Source organism: Streptopelia decaocto (genome assembly GCF_964273445.1).
Source record: "Streptopelia decaocto genome assembly, chromosome: 1".
NCBI lineage: Eukaryota > Metazoa > Chordata > Aves > Columbiformes > Columbidae > Streptopelia > Streptopelia decaocto.
Genome location: NC_138663.1, coordinates 75,168,659 through 75,193,318, shown reverse-complemented (window position 1 = coordinate 75,193,318; position 24,660 = coordinate 75,168,659). Strand labels below are relative to the sequence as shown.

General features: G+C 36.2%; 1 protein-coding gene across 3 annotated transcripts in view; it reads right to left on the bottom strand.

The window, feature by feature from the left end:
- The window catches only part of PACSIN2 (protein kinase C and casein kinase substrate in neurons 2), a 61,882-nt gene that overhangs the window by 18,716 nt on the left and 18,506 nt on the right, over positions 1-24,660 (bottom strand). For all 3 annotated transcript variants that reach the window (XM_082050782.1, XM_082050784.1, XM_082050783.1), the window contains exon 2: positions 9,089-9,200. In XM_082050782.1, the coding sequence (XP_081906908.1) occupies positions 9,089-9,148 (60 nt within the window). In that variant the 5' untranslated portion in view covers positions 9,149-9,200. The remainder of the gene's footprint in view (positions 1-9,088; positions 9,201-24,660) is intronic.

Below are 24,660 nucleotides of genomic sequence, written 5' to 3'. Positions count from 1 at the left end.
TAAACTGTAAGATTATAAACTTTCTTACAGCTTCAAGAAGGATGAGAGATATTTTAAAACTGTATCCTGCTTTCGTTTTAGCATCAACACTTTACCTGAGACATTTTATTGCATAAATTCAGTTGCTGTTTACCCTTAGTTGCCAGAAACACTTCAAAAGAAAATAAGCCAAGGAGTTTATTTCTTCAAAATACCACTATAATAGTCACTTTCTTGATGCAATCAGTGAATTCTATGAAAATTGTGATTCAGTTTTGCCCCCTCCCCACCTTTTATAAGTTAACCACCAGTTTCCCCTTTTCCACTGCAAAAAACTGAACTTTGCTACTAAGTCTCGGTTGATCCAATTTTGCCCCATTTATATCTCCTGTAGGCATTATAGATGCCTTCAGATCTCCATTGTGCTTAGTCAAGAAAACATTCCTTCTCATTTTGATATTTCCTCTTGTGCACAAACACAGCAATGTCACCTCAAATCCTTTTCCAAATATGTAATAACCAGAGAAAAGCACACAAGCACACCGTGATGAGGCATTTAGTATGGTATAATCAGCAGTCCAGTCAGTCTCCTTTGTGACCACCGCTGTACTAAAGTAGCCATGCACTGCCACTGATGTGATCTTTAATGGGAATATTTAAGAGCTTACAACCTCATTATTTTACAATTTCACAACACTATACACAAGGGGAGAGTCAAATTATCTAGCCTCCCTTACCTCAACTAATAAACTTTTTTTTAACTTATTCACAGAGGAGGACAAAAGTCTATAAAGGGTTAAACACACTTAGCAGGTTTTTCTGGTACATTGAATGGTTTAAGGGTATTTTAATTTGTTAGCAGCCTAGAAGGTGGCCACATTCAGCTATTGCTAAACTCCAGCCAGTTAATTCTGGTGTATCATGATAATTGCTATAACCACAAATATTTCAGGAGTTTCAAATGCCTGAAGTAAGATTTGATGTCAACTCTTTTTCCAGGCTTGCCTAGCTTATTCATAGCCAGTCAGCCTTCATGAACTGGAAATATTTGAAAGAAAGTCAGTCAGCGTAGCATACAATAAGGCTCTTTTTTATGGGCAAATATTCCTAGGCAGGAAACACAATAACGCACTTTGAAGGCTCATCATCAAACCTACGCATACTGATGGCCAATATGAGGACACACTATTTCCAGCATTCCATTTAACCATGACTACAATTTCTTTCCAGCTATGTCAAACAGGAAGTTTCCAAACATTTCAACCAGCATTAACATGTGTAATGTTGTGGGGGTTTTGTAAATAAAAGTAATTATCTTGGTACCTACTTGACACATACACAGTTCAAGTACCTATGAGTACTAGCTCCGTGTAAGTTTAAGTTTAGCTGTATAAATGCACCACTGGTTGCAAGAAAAATCTCAAGGAAGCTCTTAAACTGACAAAATCTGAAGCCAAACATACCTGTGAGCAAACACCTGGCAATATTAATGGAGAACATGATGTTGCTCCATGTTGGAAGGAAAAAAAAAAAAGAGCATATAGGAGATATGACAGAAATCTACTATTGCAGAGTCCAAATATTTTTAAAATGAAAAAGCAAAACAGAACAGTCTGTTTCATCAGCAAAAAGCATTTGTTGACAAGTAACTGAAATCCCTCAACATAGGAACACTTTTTCAACATTCAAGAGTGAGTTTGGAGAGCTTCTCCCTCTTAAGTTCCCTGCATCCCACACACACCCCCTCAATAGATCTCTCATGCAGATGTTGGCTGTCAGCAGTAGGCATGAAGCACAGATATCAGGAATACCAAAGGGACAGGAATAGGACCATCTGAGCAGACAGCTTATAATGCAGTTTGTGGGAGGCATGTCCCATACCAGCTGCCTGTGCTATCCAGAGTGGTGGGTTTGGGCCTTGCTCTGGGGAGAATAGGCATGCATATGGTGGCCAAATTTGATTCACCCATAGTACATAGGGGACCAGCTTCCCCTTTCTGAATAAACTGAAATTCTCTTGCTAGTGGATATCTCAGCAAATACTTCAGAATGCAATGAAAGCCATGTGCTCAGCACCTCAAAATGCATGCCAGGTCCTGTTCTCCATAGGAATCAGTCACAGGCCTAAATTCATAGAGCTAATGCCACTTGCTGTTACAGCAGCTGTTCAGAATGGCTATGTTGTGTGGATGAGTAGGTGTTTTCACAGGGCAGTTAAACACCCCTGCAATAAATGGAGAGAGCTCCATATTTGCTGATGCTAGCAGAAAGTAAGGGGGAGTAAGAACACACGTGTACAAGTGGCACACAGCCTGTGAAGGGCCTATGGCTCATTAAAAACAAATGCCTCCACAGGCAGGGTAGCTTTCTTTTGATGTGTTATCTTGCAAGAGATGCACACACTTCTACTTTGATCTCTGGAAATGCTTACTCATCACCTTTCTTACCTTCACAGGTATCTAAGTGAACAATAGCATTGGTCTCAACTTGCTCAAGGCATTTTTCTTTTAATATGACCATAATAGTGATTAGCAAGCATAATGCTAGAGCTTAATTAACAAAATGCATCACAAAATTGGCCTTCCATTTGTTATTAATATACCAAATTCTTCAATGTGCATTTCAAAACTACTTTAGTAGAACAAGGCCAACAGGGTTTCCATTTCTTGCATTTTACTAAAGCAGTACAATGATGGAACCAACCAGTTTTGCCACAGCCTGTTTTGGGATGCAAGAAAGTGGTATGAATGATTATGACAAACTGAGATATATTTACAGCAGCCATGCAAATGCTTAGAGTCCATATGACAGATAAGAAATAAATACAAAGGGTTTCAAATTGTACATCAGGTTCCAAGTCTTCTGTTTTCCCTTGGAAAAGTTACTGCCATCGTGCTCCAGGCTATCAGCAATAACCTTTGGTTACCCAAAGCATGCCACCCTTGTCAGCAAAGTAACACAGGTGAAGGAATTACTTCTTGGAGCACATTAACAAGATTCCTTGGTCTTAAAAAAATTTCTGCACTCAGCACCATGAACTTAACCAGACGTATCAAGTTACACTGAGGCTTGTTAGAAAAATGAAGAAAGAAAAAGAAGCTTCCATTTCTTAACTAAATTAATGCACTACTACAACTGAAGCTTTGATGAAATCCTCCACTGTTTTGTAGCAATTATCTTTCAGAATGTCCTTTCTTATGTCTTTATTATTTTGCAATTCCTTGCTTTCTATGCAAGCTTCCATAAAAACATGTATGAAATTCTCTGTCTCCTAACATACTTTTATTTGGTAAACACCTAAACAAATTAGAAGAAAGTAAAAGATCTGTTCTCCTGAAAAGGATTTGTCATCCTGCTCAAAGATGAAAAACTTCTAGTAGTGGCTTGGGTTAACTAAATACAGAAAAATACCCTCAATTGTGAAAGCTGCTGCTATTTCTATTTTCTGCTAAAGAAAGATGCATGTTTCTGAAAGCTTAATTTTTTTTTCAGTTAGAATCATAGAATTGTTTCGGTTGGAAGAGACCCTCAGGATCGAGTCCAACCATAACCTAACTCTAGCACTAAACTATGTCCCTAAGAACCTCATCTAAATGCCTTTGTATCAGCTGTTCTGATACAAGATACTACCTATGCCTAAGCCTCATCCTACCCACATTTTTTGACTGATAGATGTGCAGTAAGTCGACACCAAGAACACAAGTCCAAACAGCAACTTCTCCAATTACCTTTCAACGAGACAACTACTTCCCAACCACAAATCTGAACTTTATAACACTATCTATACAGTAATAAAAATTACTAGTCTTTAGAAGAAACAAATAACTATTTGTCTTGGGTTTCAAGCATTGAGCTTGATTCTCAATGCCAGAACTGGAAGTTTCCATGAACAGTATTGAAATAGCAACCTAATAAAAAAAAGCTTCAAAGATTAAGGAACCTGCATTGAACTGCTTTGTGGACAGTCTGCACATACGCAGCCGAAGTTAGAACAGTAAGTTTAGTACCATGCAACCATATGCTATAGATTCACGTTTTTAAACGTCATCAAACTGCTAATAACTTTCTTTGTAATAAGGAACCCTAGCAAAGGCAGTGACAACTCCAAAAGAAAGCAAACACCTTTACAGCCAGAAAAACTACTAAGAAGCAAGTACTTTATTTCCTGACAACAACATTGCATGGAATTTCTATCAACAGCAATGGCAAAAACTTTGAAGTTGGTTTATCAACACTAAATACAGTTCTTATCAGCTCAACAGAACATCAACATTCAAGAAAGAAAAGTGATTTAGTTTCAAAGATAAGCAGTGAGCAAAAAAGCAGTTTTCACAGTAAGTTCTTCAGATAGGTCCCACACCCAACCACCTCACTCTTTCCTACATGTTTTTCAAGAAAAAAAAAAGGGCTTTGCAGCACACTCCAAAGGTAAATACATTTGAGCTATTTTGGAGTGTGAGGAAATAAAGTCAAAATTTCACTCTGCCAGACTGTCTCTTCTGTGCCATGGCCGAATTTAAGTACATTCTCTGCTTTCAGCTGTGGTGCTAAAGCATAGCAAGGTGGCTTTTAACAAACTGCAGGCTGCCTTTAAAAACAAAGAAAAAAATTATCATGTAAAATATCTTAAAATCCTCTAAGAAAAGGGTGCAAATGTCAAATTCTGCAGTAATGACACAACTTCCAAATTGATGAAGAGTTCTTTACTTCATATTACCCGAGGCATTAAGTACTGAGACTGGCATTCCAGAGACACAGCATCTTTTCTAATCAAGTCAGACAAAACATGTTGATCAAAGCAGTTCAGTTATCCTTTTTGTGAAGTATTAAGGCTAGAATTCAAAGTTGCAGTCTTCAGAGAACATACAGAAAAAAGACACATTTTAGACTAAAATTTAGTTTGGAAAAATTGCTCTAAACCAGAAGTACTTAAACAAGATTTTGCTAATTACATTTGACAGACCTGCAGTTAGTTTCTGCATGTCAATTAACACCGATGAGTTATTCTTAAGTTAAATTTATTAAGACTTGCACAGGACTTCCTTTAAGTTCATATTCTACCAACAGTAGAAGCCTGGCAAACCACCTCCTGCATCTTAACTCTTGATCTGAAGCATAATTCCTGTCTTATTGTTTTGTTAGGCTTCTCTGTAGAAAGGCAAGGTTTTAAGTTAAATGGGACATTCTGCCAAGGCATTACTTGGCCTAAGCAAGCTACTGGATACCTTAATTATTCACTCAAATAATCAGAAGTACATATAACCCAAAATGCATTCCAATCTAGTATCAGGCATGCATGTCAAAATGCAGTTACCCTCACAGAAACACAGAAAAATAGAGTGCAGAGATCACAAGAAAGCTATTTTTTGACAAAAGCAATTACTTAATATTCTATAGCAAGGCTACACTGCATTGGACAGCACAGCTTTAGTTACTTTACCACCTTCCTTTATGTCATCCTTTAGTCCAAGCATTTTGTTCAGTGTCAGGATTAAAAACGAAACAAAGCAAAACAACCCTCACTTCCCTGCCACATAATGCAACATGCACCTAAATTCTGTCAACCAAAACATAAGTTCCACATTATTCACATTTCTCACTGTAACAGGGTATTGCCAAGACTACCATTTTTTTGAATAGTTTTATACGCAGTAATAAGGAGTCATCCTATAAGTATCAGAGTACAACGAAACAGCCATTTCTTTACTTAATATACTGTCTTGGCTATTTCCATTGAGAGAAAAGTTTATATATGTTTTTTTCTTAAGTCAGCTTTGTAAGCATGTTTATTCTCTCAAACTACATGGCCTCTGTAAATTTACCAAGTACAGCATGCATGAAGGTTAAAATTTGCTACTGTGTCACCACTTCCTGTTAATAGTTCAGTATTACTCTAAAATCGCTTATATCAGAGTACTCTTTTTCATGCTTAGTTCAAAGTATCTTAGTGTATCCATAAAAGTTCCATCTCTGAAGAATGCCAGGGACGTCATACCACACATTTTCAACTCTCCGTGCAGTCATGTAAACATTTAGGTATACCTACTACAGTCTTTCAGCTATACATACAAGGCTTCATGATAATCTGCTCTAGCTTTCAAACCATCTAACCTATTCTTTGTTGGGTTTCGTTTTTCTTTTTCTTTTTTTAACCACAATACAAATGTCAGTGGTGATATTTTAAGCACCAATCAACTACAAAACTTTTACAGCCTCCCCTCTGTTTCACTCAAATACCACCTAGTTTCAACATGCTGAAATTTCAAGTCTTTAGTCACTTTGCTAAAATAATGACAAAGCCTTTGTCAGACACTGGAACAGGCTGCCTGTGGAAGTGGCTGAGTCACCAACCCTGGAGATATTTAAAAACATCCATAGATGTGGTGCTTATTAGAGCTGGACTTGGCAGTGCTAGGTTAAGGGTTGGACTCTATGATCTTAAAGGTCTTTTCCAACCAAAACAATTCTATGATTCTATACTAAGAACACAACTGCCTCTATTAATGTTTTTTTAAAGAATCAATGTTTGTTCCCACAAAAATCCCCAAACTTCTATTTGTCCTAAGAATCAAAGAGTACAAAGCAGAGGAACTGCAAAACAAGTAGTGTTTCCTACATAATACAATGCTCAAAACTCTAAAGTTCAGTGAAATATTCCATTTTATATTGCTAAACTGCCAAAAGCTTAGTAAATTTAGGAAATTTACTTAGGAAATTCAGTGTTTAGTTTTTCAATATGGCCATCAATTGCATGCAAAGTCCAATTCTGCTTTCAGAAAAACTTCTAATACTTTGAACACCCTTAAAGTCCCTTCAGAAAAAAAGCCATTAACATATCATTTGAATTAATTTTTTACTGCAGCCAAAACTTGTTTTACTCCCTGAAGAGCGAGTGTGAAGATGGTCTCTAGAATTTTTAATGAACTGAAACTATTCCATAAGAATATAATTGCATCTTCAAGTTTGGAGATTATTTTAAACTGATTTTAGCATATAACTAGCTAATATGATCTAAACAATGCTAGTTTTCCTCTTTGAGCAACTTGCACACCTATTCTAGAGAGCATTAGTCAACTCACAGAATATATTACTATTCCAGCCTGATGTACTCTGAGTTTCAGAAAAAGGCAAACCAACAAAACACACACACAAAAAACCAAAACCTAATTATTCCATCCAAAAATTTTTGTCTTGACCATTTTAATGTAACAAACTTTGTGGTTATACATTAAAAAAGAGAAAGAGTAGAGAAAATAATTGAACCTATAAAGAAGAAACTGATCCCAATACTGAAGACTTTTTTTTTTTACTCAAGGGTGAATAAAAATATACTCATGTGTTACACATTAGCCTACTGACATTGCTTATGAAACAGACTGCAGCTCTGTTCTTTTGGAAGCAATACACAGAAGAGTTCAAAGAAACAGATTTAGAAGTAGTGTTTACCATATTATATGTCACCAATAGCACAAACACAAAGAACACTTTTAACCCACCTATAATAAGCATGAAATACATTTAAGCTATGCTTTGTAAAGGTCCTAGTTTAGCCTAATTTCTATTTCTGATCATTTATCATCCTTTAATATTAAATACTTGAGTTCACATTTATCCAAACAATCATACTAGTCTACAAAATTCTCATTCATCTTTTATGCTTCCAGACACAATTACTTGGTTGAAGACAATGGCTTGGTATAGAATAGCCAGAAATCAAGTTCTTCTGACAAGTATAAAATGTCAAACACACCAAAAAAACCCCTTTGGTTCAGGATTCTTTTTTCCTGACTGCCTCCTTATTTTATTTTGAAACACTTCTATCAAGGAAGGCTCCCCAGAAAGTTGCCTTAAAATAAAATCTAAAAGAAAAGACTAATTGAGGTTGGAAGGAACCTCTGGATATCATCTAGTCCAAGCCTCTGCTCAGAGCAGGTCTGACAGATCAGGTTGCTCAGAGCCATGTCCAGTTGAGTCTTAGACACCTCCAAGAGTAGAGCTCCCACATCCTCTCTGCAGATGTACTACAGAATACCCCAACAACAAAAGAGGTTAAAACTTAGCACCCAGTAATTTCAAAACAACATCTTAATAAATTGGATAGACATTTACCATAATAAACATGTCTCCTCAAAAAATGATAGCTGTCTACTAAACAAGAATCTCACTGGCATTATGTCTTTTAGATAAGGTATCGGAAAATAAGGGGAAATCTGCATCAAAATGTAATATGCCCTCACTACCGCCACCAACACAGGTTAGTGGTCCAGAAAAGCTTTCATTTAAAAAGATGCACAATTGGCTCACCAAAACCAAGCTGTCTTACATAGTCTCAGACGTTTTCCCCTAGCCATTTTCATGTTTGCTATAGTTCAAACTCAAAAGAGCTTCAAGTCACATGGTAGAAATCTACCCCACTGAATACAGTTCATGTGGACAGCATACTCACCTACAATTAATGTCAGTACTGACACTGTGAAACATTTCCTTTTCTTGCAATAAATTTTTTTTTAAATGCTTTCTGCTTGAAAAAGTTTGCTCTCTTTAAAGCTTAATCAAATTATCAGAACATCTGAAAGCCTTCTTCAGATTTGGGCAGCACAAATTACTGATATTATAATGGGCTTTGTATTATCTTTCTGCATGTATAATCTCACATTGAGATAAGCACAAGGCAACTTCTCTCAAAAAAGTTTATACTTGCATCTAGACACAAAAAGAAAACATGCAATACATTCACACACTATCTTACATTTGTAATTTCTGTACACTTACAGTAGCCTTTAACCACTTTAGATTTAACATTGATCACTTTGGTAATTTTAAAAGTTACCCACCCACACCCCTTTTCAGCAATAAAAACTGACAAAGGTTCAATTCTGAATTGCATCTCTGACCCAAATGGATGATCCTCAAGTTTGTGCCAGGTAAAAACCCTTGACAGAACTAGGACAAAACCTAAATGTTCATTTCCATTCTGAAGGCTATTTCTGCAAATCACAATAACCAAAGGCATCTTGTATTGCAGTTCTCTACACAGTTCACAATATACAAAAATCAGATTTTCTATAGTAAGAGTAAAAAATAAAATCAAAATATTGATCCAAGTTACCTCCCAGAAGCTGTCACTAGAAACTTCTACTCCAACGGAATCATCATATGAGCCAGACATTTCTCTGTATGAAGAACTTTTAAGTATTCAGAGCTCAAACAACTTCAGAAATCTGCGAAAAGACAGACAAAATATTTATGAGCATTATAAATGGAAAACAGTTATCAAAAGAGAAACTAAGTAACATCCTTAAGTTATTTGATATCTGGGGATGCCAAAGAAAAACAAGAGCTAACCACACAGTACATGTGAATAAGTACATTTTGCAACTGAACACTATTCTACCACACAAAGTTCTTGGCTCTCTTAATGACATTTGTTGTCCAGAAAATGTTCAATCCATCTGCTTATACTAAATTTCAAACTCTTGAATTTATTTTATCATAAAATTTCCTATTACAACTGAAAGAAATGACTGAGCAGCGTGATGCTTATTTAGTAAGTATTCCACTTCAGTGCATGCCATAAGATACAATCAACTGACCTTTGCCACTGATAAAATAACCTCCATTGATTCCTATTCCTTTTTCACTGAAAATCTATATTATGTAACTAAACCCACTAGAGATACATAAGGCCAAAGCCACTCGCTGATTTAAAGAAAAATAAGTAAAATCTTTTCAGAATGAGTATTATTTCTGTAAGAATTTTGGGTTTAAGTCATCTACTTGAAAGCTTAAGGCATCCACAAATGCAAAACAGAGCTTCCTCAGCAACAATGTAAAGCAAAAACAACATGAAGAGTATTGCAGCTGCGTAAGTCCAATGCAGGAGGCAAGACCAGCCTCCTTTCCAAAAGTCTTAGTACAGTTTATGACACGCAGACAGTCACTTGTCACTACATCTCTTACTGGGCTAGTAACTACCTGGGCTTTCTTGCCACCACTCTTCTGCATTTTAAAGTATAGAATAGATTTCAATTGTTGGTACATGTACCAAGTCAAAGGTTATAGGCTCCAGAACAGAAGTTCTCCTTTAAAGGAATAGTTATTTCCCTAGAAGCTGAAATTTGCACACCTCATTTTATTACTGCATTTTATTTGTGACATGTTACTATGCAAATTTGTTGTCTTCTTTTAGCAAAACAAAGAAACAAAAAAACAATTCCAAATTCTGGCCTTTATGAAAAGCCATTGTTCTAACATTTCAGGCATTTTCACTTATATAGACACACATGCATGAAGACAAAAATGACCTATCCTCATCAAAGGAGATAACTGTATAAAAAATATGCAACGTCATCCTAAGCTACCATTTAAGGAAAGTATTGAAAACAGTTCTGAGACAAAAATTCAGACACATCCATAAATGCTGTTTGCGGGGTGGAGAACAGGAGGCAGGAGAGGAAGGAAACAGCTCCCTCCCACAACACAGACATGCAAATCCCTGCCTAATCTCTACAGTTCTCCTGTTTAGATTTCTCCTATTAAGTTTGCCTATAACTACTTCCAGGGCTACATACGGGTTACAGATTCTAATTCCCCTTCTAGGATGAATACCTTTATTGGTAGACTGACTATAAGGTGAAGCTTCCTCTCTCTTTTGCCCTATGAATTTTGCTTTCTTTAATGCAATGGGGCCATTTCAAAAAGAAGCGTAGAGAACACCTACAAACCTGGCCTACCCTGCAACTGAGGGGCTATGGCACACTGCCAAGACAAACAGAATTGAAAGCTGCCAAGGAGAATTCAACACTAAATCCGCATTTCTTGGATACTCTGAAAATAACTGTGCCATAAGGGTAAGCGTACACCACCTGAATGTAACAAGAACTAGCTACTGAAAAAAAACAGTTGTTCAGACAGTTACAGCACAACCAGAACAAAGAAATGCTCTGGCTGGGAAGACAAGCTATTCCTCTTAAACAGTATTTCAGACAATTAATTTCCATAATCTAATTCACACTAAGCTTAAAACAACCTTAACACCTTACATCACTGAAAACTACAAGAAAAACATCAATTGTTACATTTTTATTTTGAAAAGATAGCCAAAAATACAGTAAGCGTTTTGCAAAACAGCAGCAATTAGAAAGGAAAATGATATATTAGTGTAACAACCCTCAACTTGTTATGGTATTAGTATTTTTTTTAAAAAAAGGCTTTTCCACCTGTGCTTTTCTAGAACTGAGTGAAAAGTGCATTAAAAGACTATTGAATTGTCAGCTTCTTAGCAGCATACCTTTACATGGAATGTGTTCTTTCCTGATAAATTTTGGCCCTTGCAATTCTTACAATACATCAAGGTAAACAAAGATTACATTTGTAAGCATTTTTTATTCCCTGATAGCCCTTCTGAGGTAGCCATAAGCAGCACAAGGAGGAAAGAGAAGTGCAATATACTTGCGACTATTTAACGAACTCAAAAGCATAGTTTGACAATAAACAGCTATTTTGAGAGTTTGTTTTAAAATTTTCACAAAAACATAAGGTTGCACGTTGGTATCTTTAACCATAAGTTATAATATTATTTTATCTGATCAAAGGGAGATCTAGAGTTTAAAAGACAACTTGTTAGGTCAACAAACATTCCGGGTTATATTCTGTTAACTGTGTCCTTTTGCACTAACGTCACTCTGAAACCAAGTAAGCGACTGAAGCAAGCGTGTTACCCAGACACATCATGCAGAACAAGGGAAGAAGCAACAAGATTCCAGAGGTTCTCAGGCAAGGTTGTAGTTGTTCTGCTGCAGTACACCAAGATCTTTCAACCAAAGTGTTCAGTGTGATTTAGAAGAGATGAGGCACGCAACCGTAGAGTTAAGCAACCTTGGAAAAATAAACCCTTATGCAAAAGTGTAAATCTAAAGGAAAGTTTCAACATGTCACCCATCCCACTCCCCCAAGCCACACAAGAAATGTTTTTTTCCCGTCCAATTACAAAAAGAAAAGACAGTGAAAGTGTTCTGAAATAATAATACAGCATCCACTTACCTTTAACAAAATATCCTAAACTACACTAGTGCTGGAAATTTAATCTGAAAAGATAAATTGGAAAAGCTGAAACAGATGAACATTTTCTTGAATGAGGAAACAGGTTGTGTGGACTTTTTTAAAAAAAAAAAAAAAAAAAAAGAATTTCTATTCCTCCTCAACTAAAACTACATAATACACAGAGCTATCCTTTTTTCCATAAAAGCATTAAAATGATCAGCACTCAGGAAATTCTGATGGATTTAAGGTTTTTATATGCCAAATACTATTCTGTGAGAAAGTATGAGCAAGCGTATTTAGGGAAATATTATGGAGTCATAGCAACAACTGGCACAGAAAAACACTATTTGTACTGCACTACTTAAAAATAAACTGAATACTGAGATAGGAACATTAAGCGGTATGAGTCATGCTACCCTCATGAAATAGAACTATTACAGCAGCCAGTCCTTTAGCACATTTTTTGTTAGGGTTTGGTTCTCGCATCCTTCAAGTGAATTTGCAGAGGTTTCACAGTGAAAGTTCATTGCACTTAGATTTCTAGGGTCTTCTATTTCACTATAAAAGTACACCTATGAACAACTAAAACTGTCAGTATAAAATATGGGAAATTTAGATCAAGATGACAAAAGAGGTAAGCTCTGCACTGATTTTCCACAAATGATCACCTGTACCTCACAAAACTGGGGGTGCTTTGGTCAGCTAGATTGCAGCAGAACTGGTAACTCCATAGGAAAGCACAGTGTATGCACCCAGTTCCTATATTCCCACAGGTTTGGCTTCATCCACACTCCAGCCTTTATCTTCTCATTCCATGACTCCAGGTCCAACTCTTTAGGAGTACCTACAATGCCTTTTTCTTGTCTGTCAACTACTTGCTGAGCAAGCAGTAGCACAGTGCTCTAGCAGTTTCCACCCAACTTCACACTGGCTGGTAAACCAGCTCACTAAATAGGACAGATTATTACAAAGCTCACATTAAGATTTCCTTCAGCGGTTAAATCAGTTTAGGTTTCTCCCATATAGCTGCCAATTTTCATGAAACTGATTTTTAAAAAAATCTGTGTCTTCTATAAGGTGTTCTTCCTTAACATTTGTCTGAAACTGACCAATTGATTCAAAAATTATGGAAGCAGGAAGTTAGAGAAGGCAAAGGTGTCCTATTCTGCTAGAAGGCAGATTCAAGATCTTCAGTGAATAGAAACCTCCTCTGGATCATGCTTTGTGCCTTCCCCTCAGCATGCTCTTGGCCAACGCAAATGAAATCTCATAACTTTCACACTTCTCATGGTATTTTCTTCCCCTGTGTCAAATAACTTGGGAAATTCCACTGAAAACCAAAATCTCAATATATTATTAATCATCAAGTTCAAAGGTCTTCAAACAAGTTTTTACCTGTGTCACCACAAGCACATAAAACACCAAACATGACGCAGCAGAGAGAAAGCCTTAGTAGTTCAGAGCCCTTGATGCCTTTTCTCACAAGAAATCCTAGCACACATTAGCTAACAGAAATTACACAGGCTAAAAATAAACCACAAAGTCCGACTGAAAAAAGTAACTATATATGAAATAGTTCATACTGTAAGAGCTACAGAAGTGGTACAGACAAGCAAGGCTCAAGTTTCTTGACTTAGTGATTTTTAAGCAATCCTTGCAAATTAGGATACATTAATCTTAGATACAACAAACCTGACCAATAAATGAGACTTTTTAAAACCTCCTCTTAGAACATTCTAACAGTGCTATAGGCTAAAGACCTTGAATTTCTTCTCTACTGCTAGTGTCCCACGATGTGAAAGCAATTGCTATAAATATCCTGAAGGCTTAACACATGAGGATTTTAGAACATATTAACTAATAATGAGCAAGCAGACCTTCAGATACTGCATACAAACATCTGAACAGAATATGCTGCCTCTGCTCTCAATAAGTTCATTTTTGTGCTGTTATCTTGAAAGAAATTTACAAAAATTCTTGCTTCATTCATGTTGAAATACTTTTTTACTCCCTTTTTCTTCATGTGTCAGGTGGTAGAGATTAGCACAATACATATCTTGCAAAAATCTGTGCAACAGACTTTTAAGATGCTAAAACAATCCAGTGAATCCCAAAGATTCTTTCAAGGTGTTTTCCAACAGGAAGATGGGAAAAAAAACATTTAAAGAAACCCTTCAGTTTGTCCACTTCAGCCTCAGTAACAGATGAATTTGTTTCTTACTGAGAATTTGTTTCTTACTCTTACTGAGAAACAGGTAGGGCTGCCTGTTGAAAGACAGATTTTAACATTCTCAACCCCCTTGGAATATGCTCTTTATTTTTATTAGATACTTCACTATAGTTAAAAAAAGATGGTATTAAAAAGAAAAAAAAATCTAATTAAGGTCTTAATGCTGCTTACTAAATCCTCTAAATAGAGAGAATAGATTCAGAGTCTGATATCCCAACACAAAGAATGCCTGCAGACAAAACACAATTTCCAATACTTGAAACCTGAAGACAATACCACGCAGCACGATCAACATTTCCAAATACGTACAAGCCAGATGACAAACAGGAGGCATGACTCCTCCAGCCTTGATTCCAGAACTCCACAGTTTCTAGAACAGAAGGAACTGACAGAAGTTCTCAGTGCCAACGTGACGTAATAATTATCTCTTCCAATTATTCCGTCATGTACAACAGGTTGCCTTAAAGCAAGGCAATCACTAATACTGTGGCTCTAGGTGACAAACTGGTCCAAAACAGAGCAAAATCTCAGAATCATACAATGACAGAATGATTCAAGCAGAGTCAGCCCAGGTTGCTCAGGACTTGATACAGTCAGGTCTTGAAAACCTCCAGAGACAGACTACACAACCTTTCTGTGCATCCTATTTCAATGTTCAACTGTATTCAAGATGAGAAACAGAAGAAAATAATCAATATTTAGAAAACCAAATGGTCTCTTCAGCTATTAATATTATCCTTGTATTGTCTCCAAGGACTTTACATAAGCAAGCTCAGACAAAGATAGTCTACCAGCCTCTAGAAGAGAAAAGCACCTGGTCACATTACTTTTTAAACTTATTTTTGGAACAGCAGGACTTGTCACTATGGATCTGACTCAGCAGGATTCCAAGTTTCATGACTGAAATACTTATATATAAGGACATCACTCAACTTGGACTAGCTGCTCATAAAAAACTTTCAACTATAATATTTTTCCTTATTACTCACTGAAGTCTCAGGTTTTGTTCCACACAGAAGAGCAAGGAAATAGGACTTCATTGTACAGAATCAAACATATCCTATGCTTTAAGTACAAACTATTGTAGTTTGCTACTAAGTGTAGCTGTAACTACCATGCTTATGCTGTATTTCATATTCCCTGGCTAAATAAAGCTGTTTAGACATTGCTTCCTTTTTTATTGTGTCCAAACAACTTGCTCTATAAGAATTCCCAGTTTCTTCAGTGTTGCAATTTGTTTATTGTTTACACAGAGATAAAGAAGTGACATCACTTCTTTAGCAATACTGTGAAATCATGTACCAAAACCTGTTAATAATCACAATTAGCCACACTGAAAAGACCATACATTAATAAGACAAGTAACTACAGCAAAAAAAGGTTTACACATTCAAGTGACACCAACGAATTCTAGCAATTGGTAGACATGAGTGCATGTTATTGATAGAAGTCAGGCCTGAGACTTTCAAAGGGAGGGTCCTCAAATCAATTACTTTGGCCTAATTCTTATTCTTCAATCTATAAATAAGAAGAATAGCACCCTCTTTCACAGAGATTTAAGAAAAACCCTGAATCTCTGCCAATAAAACAACTACAGCAACAAATACCAGAGAAAAGTCTGTAAAAGGAAATGGAATCCCTACTTCCTGGCAAATTCAGTCTGTCGAAGTCAGCAGAGACACACCAAACAATTTTTTTGAAAGAAGCTGACAGCAATCCATTTGGTGAACCCTATATCCTGAGCAATAAAGGAAGGACTCTAGGAAATGCACAAGGTTACAAACTGTGGAAGCATACTTCCTATTATACATGTTCCTCTGAGCCTGGTAGCAACATTTATTCTTATATTTTCTAATTTGGATACCTCAGTATTAATATTTTGCACTTATATTTTTCAGTTAGCAAATAACACAAAATGACATGAAATAGTAAGAAGCTACTAATAATTCATAACTGTAAGTAAGAGTAGCAAGAGATTCCCTGCACTTACGTGGCCTGCAGGCGGCACAAAAAGGAGTGAGAAGTGGCCAGAAGCTGGTAGTAACCAGGAGGAAGGGCATAGGAGCCACCAGGGCAAGGACAGTGTGGGGAGGGGGGGATCCACCTGGCTTCAGCCCAGACAGAGGAGAGCAGAGAGAAGGGGGTTCCACAGGTGTGCAACTGCTCCTGGGTCGTGCCCCCTCCCTGTGCTCCCATCAGCAATCAGAAGCTGGTGTTAAATGCCAAATAAGTAAACCACCTGAGTCGAGGATGCTGGGTTCCCAACAACTTCCTCGCTACTGGATTATATTCACCCATGTTTGTTAAATGCTCTATGTGTAACATGCTATAGAAAGCCACTGAAACACTGCCTAAATATGCAAGCATGCATAATTGCAGAGCAATGCAACCCATACTTCTAGCACACATCAGAAGATCACTAAAGCAGTTAAAATTTCCTTGGTATTCACCACATGTAAAAAAACCCACACAACTACAGCAAGAAGACAGTATCTCAAATTAAACTCTCCAGGCACAGCAACACTATGTGACTGAAATTTTACAACATATAAATTTCACAACACATAAGGAGTAAGAACAGTTATTTCAGTCATTACATTTTTTAAGCACAGTTTGAATATTTTATTAAATAAATGAAACTTAAAATTCATGATTAAGCCTTATCATCTTTGCATGGCACACACAGCACAGAAATGCATCTGAAATGCGAGATAATGACGCAAATATTGTCAAACAGACTCTTGGCCTGCACATTATATTTCATATATATACAAGTGTTATCCCACTCTTAGAGCCTAGAGAAGATAGGCTCAAGTTACGAGCCGCTGTTTCCATCTGTTTTTACATTCAAAGACAATATAACTGAGAACGCTTCAAGTTTCTTGGGGAATTCTTTCTTGGAATCTCATGCCTTGAACGCAGTCATGAGCAGCAATGGCAGAGCAAGGTAGCTGTCAGAACTAGCTCTCATCTTCTATCCTCCTCCCCCTTAATTTGCTGTTAGACATGCTGGTTTTTTGCAGATTCAGGACCCAGCCATCCTTACGAGCTCCTACATGCTGCCAGCATAATGTTCCTTTGCATTTTTCCAACTAACCAGGAGATGCCTTAACTAGCAAAATAACTTACTTCAGGGGAACATCATTTTTTATTCTCTGCCTGACAAGCCACTCTGCGTAGGTGTATTCTTTTAATTGTGCATTTGTTTGTTTTAACCAGTAACGTTAATTAATAACCTTCAGAAGCTTTGCAGAGGTTTCTCATTTTAAGTTAAACGAACACTGACCACAGGAAATTATCAGCGCTGCAAACTACAAGCTTCCATGTCACAGCTATACCAGCTAACGACATAAAGTTGATACACAGCTGCCTGGGGAGCTTTAAAGTATTTGGGTATACTGAAAACAAACTTTAACCTACTCAGATTACACTTTTTGCTTAGCTGGAGGCATGAGGGATGATGCAGTAACCAGAACAAATCATGCAAGGAAAGGAAAAATACCCAGTTCTGCAGATAAAACCTGCACTTGGATTTATAACACTCCGCTCAAAGCTGGATAAGCTGGATAACATTGTTAAAATGCTCCTGCTGTACGCCAATCCTAGGGCATGTCAACACTGAGTGTTCACTTTGAATCCCTAGTATCAATCTGCATGGAAATTATCTCATCACTAGGTTTTAGATTTAAAATATCCAAAGCTGATGAAATATTTCATTGCTTAATGTGCTTCTGTTGTATTTAATCAAGAAAGTTCGACTTTTTTTTTTAAATGACCACCACTACACAACGTTTAGTGGTTAAATTTGAAGATGATGCCCATGTAACTGTTCTGATACAATTTCTTCTGTCTTGAAAGTCAAAGGAAAACTCAATTACAGAGCAACTTGAGCAAATAGGATTCATACCAAGAAAAATAAAAAAATGCTATCTCCAGCTTTATTCAGCGACTTGAAGATTAAGTTCAGAGCTCTTAAAATTATTTTAGTGACAAAAAACATGTGCACTACTTTCTATTTTCCATTAAAACCAGTTTTCAACTCCAGCAGCCTACCACTGCATAAAACATCCAGCTTCGCAAGTTTAGTTCCAGTCTGCTAGATACTGCAGAAGAGATTTCAAACTACAGGCACAACAGTATGAGCATTTAATAGTAGTAAAGACTTAAATTTCCCTAAACTAAAATTTTACCATGCCACGATTTCTGAAGTACTGTTTTGTTTGGGGTTTTAGTGTTGGTGGTGGTGGGTTTTGTAGGTTTGGTTTGGTTGCTTGTTGGTTTGTTGTTTTTGTTTTATTCCCCCCCCCATATCCCCTCTTCTCTGTAAGAGCCAATGAACTTTAGGTTATGGAATTATTAAATAACACCCAAGTTACAAAAAAATGCCTGTAGAGATTTCAAGGAGTGCTAGGCAGAGACAAGAAGTTTTGCCTTTTCAACTGGGTACTGAAGTCATGCTTGTTGCTAAAGAATAGCTCCATGAATTTAAGTGTCATAAAAAGGAAAGCATGTTACTACTGAAAGCATTTCAAATATGGACTTTTGTATGTATTCTTCACTAAAAATTGTGCATTTTCTTTTACTTTTTGGAAGACAGGGCTCTTAACTTCAAATACAAGATACCATCTGAATACAAAGTTTTACCTACTGCGTCCTTAGGTGGGGAACACATCTCTTAAATTACTGATTACACTTCAAGGTACTTCTTCTTACATCCCTTTGTTATGTCCGTGCCAAAGGCCAAAACAGGGCTTTCAACCCAGCTTAAGATAGAAAAGAGGTGTATTAAGCAGTTCTCTAATAAAAGAGCACTGTTGAATTTCATTGCAAGTTTTAAATAACAGGGAGGTGAAATACAAGAAATTTCATCCATGCTATTTTATACTCTTCAAAAATTAAGCCTATGACATTTTTGAACACCACCCTGTATTAAGAAAGGAAATGTAAACAAGGAGCCCTACTACTTCATGAAGAGAAGGGGCATGATAAACTGAGGACAACCATTTGAGGATATCTAACTTCGTCCAATATGCTTCTGAATACAGAGATGTCAGGACTGGGGGCTGTCAGAGCAAGAAATTTAATTAGAAAAGAAGTTAAATAGACTACCTACAATATCTGGAAGTCTCTCTCAAACACCTTCTTAGATCATTTCCTGTCCTTCAGAGTATACTGTAAAATCCAATTGCCACATTTTTAGAACACCTTTAAAACAAGCAGTTTCAGAGAGCATTCCAGCTTTTACAGACTTGAAAATCATGTTGCAAACTCAAATGTGCACACAGTGTTGGAAAAATACAACAAAATTATCATTGTGTGCATACAGTTGCCATAACTTCTGTCAAAAGTATGATCATAATATATAATACAAAATGAAGGTTCTATGAACTGTATGGTATTCCCAGTACTTCCAATAACTTCAGATATTAATTTAAGATGAACTTTGATGATCTTGTCTAATATTTGTATTTTGAAATGATAATGCTTAAGTGTTTCTTCTCACAGAAAGCAACTGGAGTTTTAAAACTGGATAGCATCAGTATTTACATCCAGAAAAAGAGACCAAAAGACCACCATAGTTAATGATTCAAAAACACGTCTGCTGAAAAGTATTGAAATGTACCTTTTTAAAAAACACTCAGGTTCTCAAAGGATAGAGATACTATTTTAAAAATATTTTTCTGTTGTAGAGGTCAGGTCTGTGTTTAAAAAACGAACACACACACACACACACACACACACACACACACACACACACACACACACCAATGCCAAGCTATGACATGCATTTAAATTAACATGCAAAACAGATTATTAGGGTCTATGATATCCCTCAATAGTGCATGTGATGCATACCCAGCATAAAAGGAACTGTGCAATTAATATGTATTAAATGGACATTATAATTTATTTGATAAAGGATCTCACTTAACCCTTATATAGCACTTGTTTATTAGGCTAATGTATTCAATCCAGGCTTCTAAACTCTTGCATAACCATTAAAATTTTAAAAATTTCTTAAGAGTAGGCGAAATCTGAACTGACTACAGGAATTAGCTGGAGCCAAAGGCTGAGCTTTTTCATTTAATCCCACTGGAGGATAAAACACCTCAACTGTTTGTACACTATGCTCTAAAAATTAGTATCTTCAATTTAGAGTAATTTTGAAATACTCCGCAGAGTTGTATCTTGTTTCCTGGATCAACAGCACTTCTTGGCAAGTCAGTTCTCCCTATTGAAATAATTATTAGCAACACTTCCTTCAGGATTCTTCTGTACAAGAAAAAGGAAAATAAGTAACACATCTGAAGCTGAAATCAAGGTGACCTTGATACAAGAAAAAAAAGTAGTTTCTAAATCATATTAAAAGCCCCAAACCACAAGCATTATGTCTCTACTTCTATAAGTTGTAGAATAGGTATCTTAAAACAAACTCATTGTAACTATAACTATTGGAGGCAACTGTTGCCCAAATTCTCTCTCCAAATTTTCAGACTGATTTCTATATTGACTGTTCTTAGAAACATAAAAAGAGACCGTAAGAAAAGAATTTAAGTGAAATACTGTAAATAGGCTAAAAAAATATTTAAAAAGCATCTCACGAGACTTTTATTATGAATAAGATGAAGATTTTATTAAATTGTTTTGCACACAAACTGATCCTGGCTTTAATCAATACTTAATTTTTGAAACAAACTTCAGAGGTGTGGTGTCCTGTTGAGTACTGAATACTACCTGCAGGTTCTTCAGGTGACAAGGAAAAATACAGGACAAAATACATTTGTATAGTATCCTTCATTGGCATTAGATACAGAATGTAACCATAAAACCTTAAAACAAGTAAAACACCCTCCTACTTCTGTTGAGAGCATAAAAGAGAAGCAACATAAGAGAACAATTTCACAGTAGACTTTTTGGTCACAAAACACTTGTGGTTTAGATTTTAAAGCCTGAAACACTTTTTTATTATAGAAGAAATTTCCCATCCTAAAGACATGCTGCTTGAGTTTTAGATCCAGGAAAGGACTGTAAGTAGCCAGAGCCATAAGACCTATGTATTATGCTATCTAGTATAATATTAAGCAGTCATCCTCTAAATAAAGAATATTTAAAACTTGGTTCTTTAAGAGCTTTGGGTCTTTCTGATCAAGAAAAAAAATCCACATTAACATTTTCTTCACTGCAGAAAAAAAACTACATTGAAATTGTCTTTGAGTAAATTTTGCCAAGAACACACCTGAAGAACTGTTTGGAGATTAAAATAACTTGAAACATCAAATAGCTTTGTTTGTGGTTTTGTTTTGTTGTTGTTTAATCAGAGGTTTCCATTTTTTAGGTTGGAGTGATTAAAATGTTAAAGTGAAGGAAAAACTTCAATTTAATTAGAAGTGTTCACTTTTTTCTGCTGTTCACTTTTGTACCATCTGTGACATCACCCGCTAATTCACATCCTGTCAAAGTCTCCTAAAATGAAATTATCCTTAATATTTTAGCATCTTCTCCAAATAAATAAAATTGAGCTAAATATGCCTTTCACAAGACGGGGGCACAAGACTAGATGCCTTCAAGATGCAAACTGCACTTCATAACCATTTAGTTAGCACGAAATCTTCAAAGTGCCAAGATACCTTAAAAATAAATAAATAAATAAATAGCCCTTTAGTTAGTGGAATTAGATGACTAGTTACACACACTCACAATGAAAACTTATTTTAGCAAAATCTTAAGGGAAATACCTAAAGTACGCATGCTTAATATTTAGTTTAAGTAGAATTTTATGATGCTGCAAAAAGAAGGGTAGTGCAGAGGAATAGTACTGATGTATTCTCCAGCCGAGAAAACATGAAACAGCATTTACAACTGCACTAACAAAATAGCTGCAGACAAGTGACATGTATAAACTGTTCTAAAATGACATTTAATTAAGAAGCAAAATAGAACATTACAAGAAGCACTGACTCAGATATCTAAACTTTCTGACAATAAACGGTGTCATGGTACTTATCTGACCATACAAGTACCACAAAACATGAACACTGCTGTACTTGAAAACAGAAAACCCCACAGAAGTACATAAATATACAATAACCATTCTAGAAAGAGATGTGTGTTTTAGACAGTAGGCTGAGCCCAGAACCATTATCTCAAACATTGATCAAACATACTCTCATGTTCAAACATTGCAAAAATGCCACATTCACTTGGCCAAAACTACTTTCAGCTATGACACAACAAATTTTTGGTAGGAAAAAAGCAACTATGAGAGTTGTTTGGCAAGTCATTCGATATACTGTTTGCAAAATGCCTTAAAAAACATGCCTTAATTCACTTCCATTTTTTCCAAATATGGAGTTCAGCAACATAACTGCACAGATAGCTGTAGTACCTGCACAGCTTTGCCTGACCTCCATTTCCACAAACAGAATTCTCTCATCAGAGTGCACGTCATCATTTCCTGTGGGCTGACAAAAACCTTGTAGCTCAAGCTAAGGTCATTTTTTTTTTCCCCCGACACTGCAGCACTCAAACCAACACTACGTTTTCAGTCACACACATTTCTGATGGTTCCATGTAGCCAGAAAATTGAACATTCAGGTTTATTATAATCTTTAGGAAAGATCAGAGGTACCCTTCTGGAAGGTATTTTTACTCATACAACTAGCTTCGGTAGAGAAGAGTGTTTTTAAATACCTCCATGAAACATAGGCACATTTTGCAGATGTGTTGCTTAGGAAACAGCTGTGTTGTTTCAATGCTTCACGGTCAAAAGCTGTATTTTTCCATCTCAGGAAATATGGGGCTGTAATGTTAATTAATGAAATACTGACGTGCATTGAATAGAAGCATATCTAAACCCTTAATTTAAGGTGATACAAGCTAGTCTTCCTGAATCTAAAGGTTACATTAAGGAGCCACGGTTCTTTACTTCTGGAGAGAACCAATTCAGAGACCCCATTTGAACCAAATCTAGTCCTGAGACTGTCTCTAAGAGATATTTGTTTCCAAAGAATAAAGCACTGTTAGAAACTCTAAATAGGTGCATTAACAATATGACAGCATACTCGACCTTCTGTTATTCTTAGATATAGATGACTATGCTTGCCAGAAACCAGCAAAACTGATTGAAGCAGGGAAAGCGAGTTGCACATGTGGACCCAAATGAATGTGTGTACTCTTGAAATATTAGTTAATTCTTCTGTCACTTTGAGAGGTATATAAAATCAAGAAAAAAGGAAAATGGGAAGCGATGGTTTTCTTACCACAGAGAAAGTAAGAGATAGCACAAACAATAATAGGTATTCCTATATAGTATCTCAGAAGGACCTTACTGAAGCTGATAGAGGAAAAGACTCCAAAATATAGTAAAGTAACTCAGTTCCTCAGACCACAATGTGCTCATATTATACTTAATTCAAAACAGTGCAGAGGCATCACATTTCCACGCAGAACTCCTTAGGGCCGAACAGATTATTCTCTACTAGACAAAACCACCAGCTTTCTAGGATAGCTACTGAACACACATACAGAACAGAAATATCCTGTAACAGCAGAAATGTTTTGCTAGTATAGCTTTTGTTCAAGGGACCAGTGCAAGCTAGTACAGAACTGTAGCCTGGGACTCTTGCTAAAGAAGAAATCAAATAATCACTCCATAATTTTGGAGTTAGTTCAGAGCTGTGAAACAGCTCTAAACAGTAGTTTAAATAATTACCAATTCTTCCTGCAGGCATTATCCCCTCTCTGTCATAGCCCTACTGACAAAACACAAGTCAAATCATCACACAACTTTCCTCAGTCCTCAAAACACATTCAAGAGTAGTTTAGTATTTTGGAAAAACACTAACAAAGTAAAAACTCCTAACGAAGATAGCCTTACAACTTAAAAGCAACCTTTTCAGCTGTTATCACTGTCAGATAAACTTTATACATCATCTCAGCAGTTTCATTTCTGGAACTGATACAGAATTTATCGACTCCTGTAGAATTCAATTTACAAATTTAGAAAGAAAACAACAAGTACACTTAGCTTCAACTATTCTTCTTTCCAGTAAGTTAAATAACCAATTATTATTTTAGCAACAATAAAAGATCTGTTCAAGTGTTTCAAACTCAATGCTATACTGTAACAGTACAAAAGACCATGTGACCGTATTTCATATTTCAGATTAAATAAGATTAATTCAGATTTTAAAGCAAACTGAATCTAGCTTCTAAAGAACAGTTAAGAAGAGTTAGGAGCATTTGAATTGTTTGCTTGTGTTAAGGAGGGGGAGAGGGTTGCTTAATACTTAATTTCATTAACATGGCCACTGAAAAAAAAAAAACCCTCTTGAATTCTGTTAAACAGATTTTCAGCTCAGTGAATCTGAGATAAACTTTAGCCAGGACTACTCATGTTTCTAGGCAAT